Source organism: Neomonachus schauinslandi, chromosome 1 (assembly GCF_002201575.2).
Source record: "Neomonachus schauinslandi chromosome 1, ASM220157v2, whole genome shotgun sequence".
Taxonomy (NCBI): domain Eukaryota; kingdom Metazoa; phylum Chordata; class Mammalia; order Carnivora; family Phocidae; genus Neomonachus; species Neomonachus schauinslandi.
Window position 1 is genome coordinate 66220284 of NC_058403.1, and position 16617 is coordinate 66236900.

Here is a 16617-nt window from a genome sequence, read left to right on the forward strand (position 1 = left end):
TTCTGCTTATTTTAATCAGAGCCAATAGATCTAGCTTTGAACATTCCCCAAAGAGTTCTCATATTTGGGTAAGATATATCTTGCCACCCTTCCACAAATAAATACATGGTCATTAGAAATACATGAGTAGTGTTTTGGCACTACTTTTTGAATAGCTTCAAAGAAATACTTTTTCCTCTAACATAATGCCTTTTTAAAAAGTAGTTAATGATCTGATTTAAAAATCCCAGACATCCCAGAAGTTACTTAACAAGAGACCTTAAAAACTAAAATTTGCTGAGAAAGCACCTGGCCCAGTGACTGGGATATAGTAAATGCTCAAACGTTTGCTAAATGAATAAAAAGTGCAATAAAGTGTGTACAGAACAGGCAGTAGGATGCTCACCATAACAAGAAATTGGCATATTTACAGAATCTCAGGCCTATCAATGAAATAAAACAATCAGTTGGTTGTGACATAAAAGTAATTTGGTTTCTGATAGTTTAATCAACAATGAACTGGGCCATTAAATTAACAAATTAAAGTGTTACAACTTCCTTTAAAGAAGAATGCAATCTACATTGTATTAATTAAATAGCCTAGGGATGCACTCAGTCACTCCAAGCCAGGAATATCTGCAAAGAGCATAAAAATTTTGAAGCAACCCTGACAGCCTTTAAAGGATAAGTGTATTTAGGTCTAAACTTGCAGCAAGCAACAATTTCTAATGAAATGACTTAGAAACTGCTGGAAAAAAGATTAGTGATCTAGGTGTTGCACATAGTCTTTTCTCCCTCTAAATGTAGCATGTTATTCTTACAATTTATTAAAGCTTTGGTTTCAACTAATTCTTTGGAGATAGTGAAACATGATTAAAAAGCAAATTGCCTCTTTCTCAGCAATTTTTTCTTTAATTAATGCAAGCTACATGATAATTTGAAACCTAATTTCTCTGAATTTGTTAGCAATCTGCCTTCCTCCATCAATTAATACCTGGCTTGGATTTGTATCTGAGATTTAGAATTCAAGATGAGAATAAGGAAAACTTACCAAGTTTCCAGAATTCGTTCCTAATATTGATAGAATACAACAAAGACAAAGATCCTGAAACTGAAATTAACTCATCTCTCATGTCAGGTATAATTTTAATAGAAATGTTAATAACTATAAAATTTCAATTAAATTTTATTAGATTTTATTAAAATCTTATTTAAAAGTTTTTAGAATGTGACAGAAGAGCAGGTCACAAAACTGGGTCCTGGCATAGTAATCTAAATTATTTCTAAATATATACATGTAAGCCTATGATGGTTTCATCAATCTAACAACTCTGTATATACAAGAAATTTAAAAATTTCTGGAATGGTAGATATTAGGGTAAAAAATAATGAACATCTAGGCCACATCAGAAAAACACTGATGGAACTATGCAAGTACTACTTAACAAAATGACTATATTCATACCAAAGACCAAATGGTAAAACTTACACCAACGATAATTTTTCATTTTATAGTCACTATTTTAAAAATGTCAATATAAACCAAGAAAATTCTCCTAAAAGTTAATATAAGTTGTTAACTTAATATGCTTAAGTAAATGATGCTTAAGTAAAATGATGATCAGTCATAAACCCTTTGAATTTCAAGGTCTAGAAGGTGGTGCCACTGACGAAACCATAAACAGAAGTGTTGAGGCTGTTATGACATAATCTTTCCAATACCAATGCTTGGTGCGATAGTGAACACCCAAGCAGGTTCAGGCTGGGAACAGGAGACAGTTATGTGCTGGACACTTCACATCCTCTTCTTCCCATCTTCTTACATTTGTAACTCTTGCCCAGTCAAGCCAGAAAATCATCTTCTCCTCCTCACTTTAATCCATTTATGCCAGAACTCATAAATAGTACTTGTAAGTTCAAAACAAATACTGGTCCTACACTTAAAGTAAGGAAAAGTACATCTATATTTTAAATGAAATTAATAGTAGAAAGAATAGGGGTGCTCAGGTGGCTCAGTCGGTTGGGCGTCTGCCTTCAGTTCAGGTCATGATCCCAGAGTCCCAGGATAGAGCCCTGCATCAGGCTTCCTGCTTAGCAGGGAGTCTGCTTCTCCTTTTGCCCCTCAACCCTCTTGTGCTCGCTCTCTCAAATAAATAAATAAAATCTTTACCAAAAAAAATACTGGAAAGAATAGTGTCTCAAAGACTAAATTCTTTTTTTTTTTTTTAAAGATTTTATTTATTTATTTGACAGAGAGAGGTAGAGGCACAGCGAGAGAGGGAACACAAGCAGGGGGAGTAGGAACGAGAGAAGCAGGCTTCCCACCGAGCAGGGAGCCCGATGTGGGGCTCGATCCCAGGACCCTGAGATCATGACCGGAGCTGAAGGCAGTCGCTTAACCAACTGAGCCACCCAGGCGCCCAAGACTAAAATTCTTTAAAAGGCTCCAAAGTATCTTCAAAATTTCTACCAAAATGTTTCCATCTAGCTCTTCAGAATTCCACTAGGAAAATTTTCTGTATTTCAAAATAAAATGGCTATTTATCTTAACTATTCATCAAAAAAATTCAACAGCAGTCTTAAAAAGATATATGCACACTCATATTCATAGCCACACATTTATAATAGCCAAAAGATGGAAGCAACCCAAACGTCCATTGACATCATACAATGGAATATCATTCAGCCTTAAAAAGGAAGGAAATCTTGTCATATGCTACAACATTAATGAATCTTGAAGACATTACGCTAAGTGAAAAAAGCCAGTCACAAAAAGACATATACTGTATTATTCCACCTGCATGAGGTATCTAAAATAGTTGAATTCATGGAAACAAAGCAGGATGGCAGTTACCAGGGGCTGAGGGGAGAGAGGAAAGAAGAGTTGTTTACTGAGTACAGAGTTTCAGATTTGCAAGATGAAAAAGTTCTAGAAATCTGTTTCACAAAAATGTGAATATACTTAACACTACTGAGTTGTCCACTTAAAAATGGTTAAGATGATAAATTTTCGTCGTTTGGTTTTTACCACGGTTAAAAAAATTCAACAGTATAGTTTTTCTGTTATTTGTCCTTATCAAATATAAAGTACTTAGCTACACATGAATTATATATATATGTTCTAGCATGGAAAATTGTTTACATAGGCTTTTGCTTTTCTTTAAACTCCCCTGCCTCCTCCTGCCATTTTTTTTTTTTTTTAATGAAAAAAGAAATGACAGAGTATGGCATCTCCAACTGAGGAGGAGTAAATCCGGTCATATAGGAATGTCAGCTCTCTAAGAAAAGTCCCGAAAACTCTGGAATGAAATTTTTCCTTGGGAATGTCAATCTTAAAACAGCCAGTTATTTTACCACCAAAACGCGCTTATTTGGGAATAGCAGGGGAATTACAATTCAGGAGAAGCAAATTGACTTTCGGAGGGAATTGGAAAGTTTTGAACAAAAGTTCATTGGCAAAAAACAAGAGTTGGAGGTTGTGGCGGTTTCTCATTGGCTGCAAGGGGTGGTTAGTCCGTTGTTGCTGGGGCAGGGAGGGATCTTCCTTCTTTAAAAGCAGGAGATAAATTCTTACATGAAGTGTCCTCCCTTATCAAGTTACTTCTTATCTGCCTTCTTCCTGCTGATGATATGTTTACTCATTTCAAGAAAGACTGGAATAAGAGTTACTAAGAATACATTCTTCGCTTCATCAAGACATAAACCTGGCTACAATTAAAGCTACCAGAGCCCAAGAGAAAAACATAACCTCAGTCTGAAAGGTGGAATCAGATTCAAAGAATTGCAACTTTTAATTTCACTGAAAAGCTTCAAACAATGTGTGATCCCCTAACATCTCACACTCAGAATTTAAGTTGATTCTTAACATTAAGTAGTTTCATGTTCGTTGGTTGGTTTTTAAGAATTTATTTTAGAGTAATTCTAGGTTTATAACAAAATTGAGAAGGTACAGATTTCCCATATATCCCCTTCCCACATATGCATAGGCTCCCCCGTTATCAACATCATTCACCAAAATGGTACATTTTTTTTAACCAGGATAACTTTTTTTTTTTGACACATCATAATCACCCAAAGTCCATAGTTTATCTTAGGGTTCAGTGTTAGTGTTGTACATTCTACGGATCTGGACTAAAATATAAAGACATATAACCATCATTATATCATATAGGGTATTTTCATTGCTCTAAAAATCCTCTGTGCTCTGGCTATTGATCATAACCTGAGCCAAAATCAAGAGTCAGACACTCAACTGACTGAGCCACCCAGGTGCCAAGGAAACAGATCATCTTTATTAAATAAAATATTATGAACTATAAGCTATAATAGCAGTAACATGGTTCTTTATTTTGCATTTTTAAGGTCCCCTTTATTTTCTTTTTTTTTATAAGTACATTTTTTTTTAAGATTTTATGTGAGGGGCGCCTGGGTGGCTCAGTCGTTAAGCATCTGCCTTCGGCTCAGGTCATGATCCTGGGGTCCTGGGATCATGACCTGAGCCAAAGGCAGACGCTTAACCCACTGAGCCACCCAGGGGCCCCTAGGTCCACTTTATTTTCAAATTAAGGATTCTAATATATTTGATTATCAATATGATCATGTTCTGCTTTTAATAACTTTCAAGCTGTTACTTCAAACAGAAAAGATCACATCCTTGAAGGCAAGACGATTACTTTTCTATCCCTAGAGCTTAGCACAATGTTTGGCATAAACTGATGCTAAATAAATGTTTTCTGAATTCACACCTCATTTTTAGCAATGTATATAAAATATTGAAGTTTTATGAAAACTAACGACTTGTTTTCTCTAATTCTCCAAAATGAGCTCTTGAGCACAATCAAAAACAGTCTCAAAACAAAGGGATCCACAATGTGTGGAACAAAAGTCCACAATTCCATGCTCACCTCCACCAGGTTCCTTGCCTGTTCCCAGCATGGTAGTTATCACTAGCAGATTCCTAATCACCCTTGCCCCTACAGCAACCATTCTAAAGCTTCTTCACTTTCAAATTCCCAATACCTCTCTCCACTTCCTCACTCTTTGAGGTGCCTTGCTCTATTTTTTTTCTTATAACACTGAAACCCATGATTTCCCTCTTCTTCACATCAACATTTCTGGTTGACCCTGCTCTTGTTTGGTTTTTCAAAGGACACAATCTTCCTTCTTTTCACCTGCATTCTCTGCTACCAATTCTACTCTAGTAGAACCAGTCTGTCTCCTCACCTTCTCCCTGCCCTCTGGGCCTTATGTGACTCAGGCTTTTCTCCACTCACTCCTACTCCCAGCCTTGACTGCCAGAAATGGCCTCTTCCATTCGTTTCCATATTCAAACTATACCAAACTCAAATTACTCTAGGAAGTACAGACCAATCCAGTTTGCATTAGTTCTTTCTTCTCTCAGCCCCAAAGCACTGAAGGTGTGTAATATTTACTTCCCAATTAATTCCTTCCTGCTTGTGCATATGTCTTATACTACAACTCTTTTTATCTGCATCTTTTCCCCCCAAACTATATTTACAAGCTATTTTAAGGCAAGGTCTGTCTTCTACCTCACTGTACGAGTCTTCTGTTTACAATATACATTCCAATATTTTTTGATAATGGACTGGTAGTAAGTTTGCTCAAAAATTAACTTTCTTATGACTCCCACAATATTCATCATTATCCTGAATATACTGACCCTTTCACATTGTGTATTTAATGTATGCACTTTTTTTTTACCCTTTGTTCACATAAGCCTTATGTAATTTAAAGCAAAGCCTTCTCTTCCGGTAGGATTTTCTCTATTTAACTTACTTTGTAATGGTAATAAGCAGTCATCCCAAACTGGTGATTCTGGGGAGGATGACAGTTTAAAATGTGATTGAAAGTTCCACAGATAGGATACTGAGAATCTAATACAAAAATACGAAGTCACCTGCAAAAATGTGTATTTATGCTGCATTTTTCAGGGGAGCAAATCCGTATTTTCATCAGATTTTTTTCCCTCCTTAGGACTTCAAAATTAAGAATCACCAGTTTCTTCTGGGGCACTTGGGTGGCTCAGTCAAGTTAGATGTCCAAGTGTCTTAATTTCGGATCCGGTCATGATCTCAGGGTCGTGCGCTGGAGCCCTGCATGGGGCTCTGTGCTGGGCATGGAGCCTGCTTAAGATTCTCTCTCTCCCTCTTCCTCTGCCCCCCACCCATGCTTGTGCTCTCTCTCAAAAAAAAAAGATTCACCAGCTTCTTCAAAAAGTTAAACATGGAATTATCTTATAACCTGGCAATTCCAATTTTATATATATGCCCAAGAAAACTGAAAACACATGTTAACACAAAAACACGTACATGAATGCTCACAGCAGCATTACTCATAATAGCCAAAAAGTGCAAACAACTCAAATGCCATCAACTGATAAATGGATAAACAATGTGGTATTACCATACCATGGGATATCACTAGGCCTTAAGAAGGAATGAAGTATTGATAAATGCTAAAACACAGATGAACCTTGAAAATATTATGCAATGTGAAAGAAGCCAGACCCAAAAAGCCCCATATTACATGATTCCATTTGTATGGAACATCCAGAGTAGGCAAATATCCACAGAGACAGAGAGATTAGTGACTGCCAGAGGCTGGGGAGAGGGTCTAATTGGGAGTGACTACTAATAGATAACAGGTTTCTCAGTGTGATGGAAATGCTCTGGAATTCTAGTGGTAATGGCTGCACAACTTTGTTTTTTTTTTTTTAAAGATTTTATTTATTCACCTGAGAGAGAGAATGAGATAGAGAGAGAGAGCATGAGACAGGGGAGGGTCAGAGGGAGAAGGAGACCCCCTGCCGAGCAGGGAGCCCGATGCGGGACTCGGTCCAGGGACTCCAGGATCATGACCTGAGCCGAAGGCAGTCGCTTAACCAACTGAGCCACCCAGGCGCCCCATGGCTGCACAACTTTGTGAACATACTAAAAACCAATGAACTGTATACGTTAAAAGGGTGAATTTATGGAAAGTGAATACTAAATCTAAAAAAAACCTCTCCTTTTACCCAGCTGCATGCTTGATATCTTTTGCATCATCTTTCCAAATCTAAACTCTATGCATTCACTCATTACTCCCAACCACCTCCTTTTCTTCAGGCTTCTAATTTACATGTAGTTTCTCAGGTTGGAAAATTACAGAGCTCTCTAAGTTCTTTTCTCTCAGTTCAACATCCATCAGTCACCAATGCCAGGCCTTTCTTTAATAATAAAAATGGTTGCCACTAATGAATATGTAATTCCTGCCAAACACTATGCTAGATGATCCCCAATTATCTTTAACTCTTACACTAATCGTGCATTTTACAGAAGACAAAATTGAGGCTTAAAGGGTAAGTACCTGTTCTTTAGTCTTTCTCCCTCCCATCTATCCTCCTGATCCTCCTAAAATCAAACCTGATCATGTTACTCCCTTACCTAAAGCTCTTTAAAGGCCTCCTACTGTCATAAAGTCCAGACTCCTTAACTTGGTATAAGGTGCCCTTCACAATCCCACTTCCCTCACCACTTCTAATACCCGCTTCTTTCGGTTCCTGGACCATGCCATGCTCTTTCTCCTCCTGCCTTTGGACTTGGCACAGAGTTCCCTTATTCATTCACTCAACAAATATGTACTAAGTGTCCACTATGTGCCTGGGCTTGGGCCATATGGTGAATAAAACAGATATAGGTCCTGCCCTTAAGGCACTTAAGGTCAAATGGAGGAAACAATAATAAACAAGTAATTTCAGATTGTAATAAGTGAAATGAAGGAAGCAGGAACAATAGATGTTAGGAGTCAGGGGAAAACTAAAACGACTGTTTTAGATAGGTTGGTCCGGTAAGAACTCAGGTGGTGACATACTCTGAAAGCTGAAGATTAAGAAGCCAATTATATGAAAAGTAGATAAGAGGAGGAGGAAGTGAGTGACAACAGATGCTCCTGGAGACATAAGCAGAGCCCAAACCAAGGATTTCTGTAGGCCATGGTTAAGAGTTTGAATTTTAAAGATTTTATTTATTTATTTGACAGAGAGAGACACAGCGAGAGAGGGAATACAAGCAGGGGGAGTGGGAGAGGGAGAAGCAGGCTTCCCGCCGAGCAGGGAGCCCGATGCGGGGCTCGATCCCAGGACCTGGAATCATGACCTGAGCCGAAGGCAGATGCTTAACGACTGAGCCACCCAGGCGCCCCAAGAGTTTGAATTTTATTCTAAGTGCAATGGAATTCATTGAAGAGTTTTAAGTAAGGGAGTGTCACTTTTTTTGCTGAATGGAGAAGGGATTGGAGGGGCACAAGATAAAAAACAGGATCCCGTGGCCTTAAGATATAGCAGTGGTTTAGGTGAGAAATGTGGATCATCTGGACAAGGGTCTGATAGTGAAGGTGGGGAAAAGTAGACAAATTAGATGCAGAATTGACCTGACTCGCAGTCACCCATTGAAAGTGAGAAAGAGATGAAGAGAGGATATATAGAGTTTGGGGAATTGTCATGGGGGGAAGTAAGCTTACCACAGAAACAGAATCAGAGGATCTCAGGCCCATGCTGAATGAATATTCAAGAGGTTGATCATTTTCATTTTATACTGTCATCAGTTTGCCCAGGACTTTTTCCAGAAAAATTCAGCCATGTCAGTGCAGGTGTAAAGAGAACAAAAGGTTGGGTTCATCAAGAGTATGAGTTCTGCCAGAAGAATAAAAGGAAGGGAAGGACAAGGGAATGGTGCATCTTCAGAGGAGAGATCCTGACAAAATAGAGCATGCATTATAAACTGGATAAGGGGGTACAGATGTACAGAAAATGTAAGAATCAATGGATGGGAAGTATAGATGAAGTTCAAGAATTGTATCCTAGGGGTGCCTGGGTGGCTCAGTTGTTAAGTGTCTGCCTTTGGTCCTGGGATGGAGTCCCGCATCAGGATCCCTGCTCAGTGGGAAGCCTGCTTCTCCCTCTCCCACTCCCCCTGCTTGGGTTCCCTCTCTCGCTGTGTCTCTCTCTGTCAAATAAATAAATAAAATCTTAAAAAAAAAAAAAAGAATTGTATCCTTGGGGTACATAAGGGAGTTTATAAGGACAAGAGACTGGTCAGACAGGACAAAATTATAATTGTTTCCTCCGCTTGGATTGATCATTTCCTGTTCTAGGAAAACATGAGTATTTGATCTCCAATCACAGCCATCCTGTTTTTCTGCCCCCTGTCTTCCCACAACTCCCCTGCACTACCACCTAAGTTTGTTACGATCTCATTCAATCTTAAAGACCCACCTCCAACTACTCCTTCCTTGAAGCATTTATGTTTTTCCCACAGGGATCTCTCCTCCTGGTGACAGCCTTCACCTAGTGTGTACTGCTAGTATTATTCATGTTATCAGGTATTAATCATTCTTTTCCTTTCTAGGCCCCTTTACTCAACTGGAAAAAAAGCATTATTATAAACAATCAGAAGTCTCTAGATTCTCCAGTAGCAGTACCCAGAACTGTGCCAGGCACGGAGCAATCACTCAATAAAGGCTAACAGAGATCTCTGGCACAAGGGCCCCCCCCCAACCTCACTGGTTACCTAAGGCAGGGTTCCACCAAAATCTAACAAAAGCTCATAATCTCTGTTCATAGAAGTCCCAGTCCCAGATATTTCCATTTACCTCAAGAGTGGGCTCCACTTTCACAGATTTAATTTTAATCCATTCAAACCACCCTCATGCGTCAATCAGCCCTGGCAGGATGTGGGGATACAGGGCCTGCACGATGACTGGAAATCTGGATGCCTCAATTTGAGAAAAGCCACGTTCACTAAAAAATAATAATTTCTTCACAATTTAATGCAGTGCCGGAGACACGTGAAATAAGAGCTAGACCAACAGGCCACAGGAGAAGTGCCAAGAATGAGCTGGCACAGGGTTGTACTCATGATCTGACTTCAGCCTGGCGCCTACCTTCCACCTGTCCAGCTCCAGCTTCGGGGGCCATTTCAGGGGTCGTCCCCGGGCTTGCTGCCATGGCTAGCTCCGCCCCAACCCAAAAGTGGAGTGGAGTGGGAGTGGGTTCAGAGGACCGCCAAAAACCGGGCTCTGGAGTCGCAGGACAGGAAGGAGCCGCGCTAGCAACGCCAAGGCTCCCCCGGAAGCACCACTCACGCGGCAGTCACGTGACTGGCGCTGGGCGGGGCCACGCAGGTTTGTTTTGATTCCCAGGTTGTTGAAATGTCAGCACGTGGTCTCGGTTGTAGCGCTTTGTATCTCCCCCAGAGTTTAGCCTTCTTTCTTTGTAGTCTTTTTTAGTCAGGTCCTTCCTATCTGCCTTGCCGCCTTCCTACACCCAACAGTATTGGAGTTTTAGGGGATAGTTTGCAGTTCTGTGGGGCTCGGAGCAGTGGAATAGGGGCTCCGCCTCCGCCTTACTCTGCAGACGCTCTTACCAGGAGAGCTAACGCTTCTCTTCCACCTTTGTTGCCCTTCTGGCAGCAACATGACTCCATCTGTTTTTTGTGGCTTCTGGGGAATACGAACTTCAGGCAAACGTCCTTTAATTGCTCTCTCCGTGACTCATTTCCCGACCCACACAAGCCAAATCGCTTGACCTAGGGTTTCAAGGACACTAATCGACAGCTGTCAGGCTTCTGGATTTGTATAATGAAATAAACAACCGGCTGCTTGATCAAGAGATCAACCCCCACCCTTCTCACTTTTCGTCTGGTCAAAATTGTAATAACTGGAGATGAATCTAAGTCATTAGGGGCAGAAATCTCTTAAGTCTTAATCAACATACCTTTATTGCTAGCCTATTAATGACAGGCAACGAGTAGAAAGATATCTATATCTTTTTAAATTACATATGAATGTAATTGGCTAGTTTATAATCTCATTGGGTATGTAAGACAAAGGGTAACTGAAAAAACTAGGCAGTACTTAACTGTCTGTAAAAAAGATTATTTTCAAAGGGCAAATCCAACAGCTCAATCTTACCCTATCTCCCCCTTTAATTTCTAAAGTTAGAAATCCAACAAAAATAATAAATCCAATATAGAAGCAAGCAATAGCTTAAGTGACCGGAGGTATCGGAGTTGTTTATCCGACACGTGATGTAAACTTAGGCACTTCCTCCAGCAATCCCAGGTTCCTTGCCCAACCTCCTCTTAACACAGCCTTTCTGGGAGTTTCCTTTTCCCCGGCTCAGCCGCGCTCCTCCCGCCTTTTGGTTTCTCCTTGTCCTCCCTCAGGGACGGGGGTCTTCACGCCCTCTACCGCCTCAGTTTACGCTCCAGTGCCCGCGAGGGGACTGCCCCAGAGCGGCACCTGCCCCGCCTTCCAGCCCCTGGCCGGCTCGCGCGGCGCAGGCGCACCGGGCGCGGCTCAGAGGCCGAGGGCGAACACAGCCTATTCTGCCTCCGCCTCCTGCGGCCGCATCCGCGCGGGGCTGGTCGGCGGCCCCCCGGACCGCGCTGGGCAGAGGCCCCGCGGGCCGCGCGTCGCCATGGGCGCGGGCTGGAGCAGCGAGGAGGAGCGGCAGCCACTGCTGGGGCCCGGGCTCGGGCCTGCGCCGGGGGCTGTCTGGAGAAGCCGGGAAGCGGCGGCGGCGGCGCTGCCCGCGGCGGCCCCGGGTCCCGGGCGGGTGTACGGGCGCCGCTGGCTGGTGCTGCTGCTCTTCTCGCTGCTGGGCTTCGCGCAGGGCCTGGTCTGGAACACCTGGGGCCCCATCCAGAACTCGGCGCGCCAGGCCTATGGCTTCTCCAGCTGGGACATCGCGCTGCTCGTGCTGTGGGGACCCATCGGCTTCCTGCCCTGCTTCGCGTTCATGTGGCTCCTGGACAAGAGAGGTGAGGAGGTCCGGGCAGCGCCGGCCGGCGCTGTCACTCCGGGGAGAGCCAGAGCCCGCCAGCCGCCGCCCTCGGCTTCGTCTTAAGGGTTATGTGAGGTGACCGAGTGTTGCTGGTATCCCATTCCTGACCAGGAACCCTCCGTCCCTAAAGCGACAAATATGGGGAGGCTTCTTTGCAGATACTGTATTTATGTTTACATCAAGGCCCATTACGCAACAGCAGAGATTAAGTGATTTCTAAATGTTCATGGTTTTGCACAGAGTGGACATCAGAGCATTCCTGTGCACGTGCTATACGTTTTTTCACACCTGACCAAAATGACTGATGCTTTGACTTCAAAGGGATTTGAGAATGTTGAGGGTGAAAGGTCAGAAAATAGACTGATGATGCCCAGATACAAGGAAGTATTTGGCTTTGCATAATAGATGACTCCAGCCCAGGGCTTTTGGGAAACTCCGATCTGAGTGCTTTGATTTCTCTAAAATGGTGCACGGCAGCTTTAAAGTGTGTGTTTGTGACTAGGTGGTTGTGTCAGTTGAGATTTATGACTCTCAGATAAAGCGTGGCAGATGAATGAAGACTCTCTGAGGAATACTCTGAAGAGACGTCTCACTTTACCACTTGCCAGTGTGATTCTGTGAGGAGAAAAAAGAGGTCATACAACTGAATGATAAGGCATTGAGTTATACCACATAGGTATGGGTAAATGATTCATGATCACCGTGATGTAGCTGCTGACAAAGGAGGACCGTTTTAGACATAGAAGTATAGCATCAAACAGAAGGAAGACCATTGACAAACTGGAGCACTTTTTAAAAGTGGCGTGACAAGAATAATGATGTAAAAATCATGTGTAAGATTAAGGGAACTGGGTGTGTCAACATTTACAAAGAAACTTGAGGCAAGATACAAAATATGTGAAGGTCAAGTAAAAGAGGAATTAGACTTACTCTGTGTAGTTCTAGAAGGAAAAACTAAATTGAGTGAAGCTACAAAAGGATATAACTCAAAACAGTAAAGGAAGAACCTTCTAAGAACAAAACGGTGTCCAGCCCTGGAAGATGTGTCTTGACTGGCATAGAACTTCCAGATAGAGTAGGTACTTTTGCAGAGGATGTGTGCTAGATGCTGAGGAAAGGTTTCTCGTACTGAATGGAGGTTTTCTTTCCTTTTTTTTTTTTTTTTTAATTTTTTAAAAGATTTTTTATTTATTTGCTTGAGACAGAGTGAGACAGAGAACAAGTGAGAGAGCATGAGCAGGGGGAGAGGGAGAGGGAGAAGCAGACTCCATCCCAGAACCCTGGGATCATGACCTGAGCCCAAGGCAGCCGGCTAACTGAGCCACCCAGGCGCCCCTTGAATGGGGGTTTTCTTTGTTTTTTTTGTTTGTTTGCTTTTAAATTGAATTATAGATTGGATTTCATCAGTTTTTCCACTAATGTCTTTTTTTTTCCATTCCGGGATTCAGTCTAGGGTTCCAAATTGCACTTAGTTATGATTTCTCCTTAATTTCCTCCAATCTGTGACAATTCCTCTGTCATTCCTACCAAGGTTGGCTAAATTTAGGGGAAAATGTTATTTTGTTGTTTGTTTTTATTTATATTTTTGTCAGGAGCATTTTTCAATATTATTTTCTAAATTTAACCATCCTTGTTTTTATGGTAGAAGAATGTTAATTTTTACCTTTTTTATTATAATTGTATGAACTATCTGTGGCTAGATAAATTAGGGACTACCTATTCCCTTTATAAAATAAGTTACTTCAGGAATTCTTTCAATAGTTCCTGTAACCACATGGGGAATTCAATTTTATATTCGCCATTGGTTGAAGCAATAAAAAATAAATGTAAAAATTCTCTTTTAGTATGTGGTTTTCCTTTTTAGTAGGAGAAAGCTAATACACTTTCATATGTTGGCTATCCTGCTGCAGATGTCCTATCTACATACATAGAAAGTAAGTACCGGCATTATTGGGTACTAAAATATCTTGCTCCCTAAAGGGTAGATAGTTGTCTGGCCTTGCTGCTGCCTCAGCCAGCTTATCATAGAAGACCGGTTATCTCCCTAAGATGGGTTTTGTACCCTCTTACCCCTTTTCATTTTTCAGCAGAGACAAAAAAGGACTAGCTAGTGAGATAATAGGAGAGCCAAGAGCAAGTGAACCCTAGAAGCCAAGTGAAGAAAGTTTCAAGGAGATAGTACCTAAATGTGTGCTAAGTCCTGGGAAGATAGACTTCACAGAGCCTATATTCTAATGAGATCTAGGCAACAAACAAAATTAAATATTTAGTATGTCAGATGGTGATAAATGCTATGGAGGAATATAAAGCAAGGCAAGAGAGAAAGAGGAGGTCATGGTTGAAGAATGGAATGCTTGAAATTGAGTTATATTATGGATGCAATCAGAGTAAAAGTTAGATCAGAGTATATACAAGAGAAGAGACTACTGAGGTGTAGGGTAGAGGACATGATCATGGAATAAGAAGTCGGGACTGAGAGGCAGGGATATTGAAATGATCATCTAGTGAATCTCGAAATCACCAGATTTATGAAAAAGTATTGTCATAAAGAGGAATAATGAGCCAAGATATTTGTAAACAGTGAGGGTGAATGCCCTGGAGACAGGTGTGTGGTAGTTTCTAGACAACTGCAGCAAGGAGTTTTGAGTATTAGAATTAAATATAATTAGATCAAAAGCTGTTCTGGCCATGATGGAATAGTAGGAACTGGATTTATCCTTCAATTTTCAACCAAAAACAAAAAATTAAAGTATATGAAACAGAGTTTTCAGACATTGGACAACAGGCAGGGCAGGGTGGTGATCCCTATGAACACCATGAAAGAATTTCCAGGTATCAGTGTAGAGATGGGGAGCCCAGACTGAGTGCTGCAGTTTCCCTAGGTTGAGGAGACAGTTGAGAATTGCAAGAGACCAACTTAGCTAGAATTCTTAGGGTGGAGTACCAGAGAGGAAAAGAGCTTTACAGAAAGTTCTAGATCTACAGGGAGTTTCTACAGATCAGTCTTCAGGTGATAACCGATCAGCAGATACATGTGAGGAAACTACCAAATGCTGGAAAAAGGAGCAGCAAAAAAAGAATAGGCAGAACAATTCCCAAAGTTCACACAAAGCTAGGAATAGTTCACATTCCCAAGGTCAGAAAGGGAAAACCTCAAAATACAGAAGAGATTGGGTTGAAAACTCATAGGGGCATTGCCTCAGTAGTAAAGACAAAAGAACCCTAGGCTAAAGAATGCTCTGGTTTCACCTAATAAAGCTTAAAAGTATTCCTCAGAAAGATCAAAAGTAACTCAGCTGTATCTCACAATATTGTTCACAAACATTTAAAGAAATGCAAAAAAAAAAAAAAAACCCATCATCCAACAAGGTAGAATTCGGAATTCCTGACATCAAAATAAAAATTTGCCAAGCATGCAAAGAAGCAGGAAAATACGACCGATAAAGAGGAGAAAAACAATGAATAGAAACAGATCCCCAGATGGCACAAATGATAAATTAGTAGACAGGAACATCAAAACAACTACTTTATATATTCTATATATGTTCAAGAAGATAGAAGAAAGCATGAACATGTTAGGGCGAGACACAGGAAACATAAAAAGACCGATATTAAATTTCTGTAGATGGAAATGCAATCTGACCAAAAAAAAAAAAAAAAGGTGTATAGGACAGGATTTAATAGCAGAGTAGACATTGCAGAAGAAAAGATTAGTGAACTTGAAGATGGCAATAAATACTATCCAAAATGGAAGAGAGGGGGGCAAAAAAGACTAAAAAGAAACAAGCAAAAACTCCATCAGCATCAGTGAGTTGTGGGACAGTTTTAAGTGACCTAATATACATGTAATTAGGGATCCAGAAGGAGAAGAGAAAAGTAAGGGAAAGGCATAGAGTGAGATGAGAGAGGGCCCCCCCAAATTGAAGAAATAATGGCAGAAAAATTCCGTATCTATAAACCCACAACTCTAAGACAAGAATCCTAGCAGAAGAAACATGAAGAAAACTACACTGAAGCACATCATAACCATATTGCTTAAAACCAGAGAGAATCTTAAAAGCATCGAGAAAAGAGACTGAGGAACTTTAGGGAGGAGAAAGTGACAGTGATCTGGAAGTATTGGGGGAGCAGTGTCATGGGGGGGGGAGGTTTTGGTGGGATTAGGAAGGTAAAGAGAACATTTGGAGAAGGGCTTCAGAATGTAGGGATTCCACGGATTCCCTGATTGTGAGCCCTCCAGCAGGCACAGTGGAAAGGTTTCAGGAGTTGGGGAAGCTGTAGAGATGAGTTCAGATTAGGGGATATATGAAGCCAGATTTGTATAGGGATGACCTGTGAATCTTGGATCTCCCAAGCCTGATGTAGACAGAAAAAAAACAGGCACAATATGATTGTTCCTGGTGGTCTCCAAAGCAGTTTGGGGTGGCAAGACTGTGGCTTTTGGGGATAGAGAGACTGGAGGTCTCCTCACCAAGAACAAACAGAGCTTATCTTCTCTCCAGTTGATGGAAGTATGGAGCCTGAGAACAAACAGTCTTACCAGATGAACTTTATGACTATAATTAATTTCCCATGCATCCACTATGAATGTGTGTGTGTGTGTTCCAATTAACTTTGCATCCTGATTTTTTAAGCACACCTGTTGTAGAGATGCCATTCCTGTACCAAATATGTTCCCAGCAAAGGAGTGATTTCATCCATGGGAAGGAAGCTTCCTGCAGTGTCTGTGCCATGTTTGAATAGAATTTATTTTTATTTTCAATCATGTTTGGTTTTCTGAAATTGTTCTAATACCT

The 16617-nt window shown here is 41.0% G+C and overlaps 2 protein-coding genes across 3 annotated transcripts in view; one reads left to right on the forward strand and one right to left on the reverse strand.

The window, feature by feature from the left end:
- Nucleotides 1–10092, reverse strand: part of HSPBAP1 (HSPB1 associated protein 1) — a 60617-nt gene extending 50525 nt beyond the window's left edge. The window contains exon 1 of the mRNA XM_021692743.1: nt 9919–10092. Coding sequence (XP_021548418.1) covers nt 9919–9982 — 64 coding nt within the window. The 5' untranslated portion in view covers nt 9983–10092. The remainder of the gene's footprint in view (nt 1–9918) is intronic.
- Nucleotides 10093–11144: 1052 nt separating this feature from the next.
- The window catches only part of SLC49A4 (solute carrier family 49 member 4), a 76916-nt gene continuing 71443 nt past the window's right edge, over nt 11145–16617 (forward strand). Inside the window, exon 1 of one of the 2 annotated variants that reach the window (XM_044919767.1) lies at nt 11145–11798. In XM_044919767.1, coding sequence (XP_044775702.1) covers nt 11456–11798 — 343 coding nt within the window. In that variant the 5' untranslated portion in view covers nt 11145–11455. The remainder of the gene's footprint in view (nt 11799–16617) is intronic. The other variant, XM_021692435.2, reaches the window with a different exon arrangement.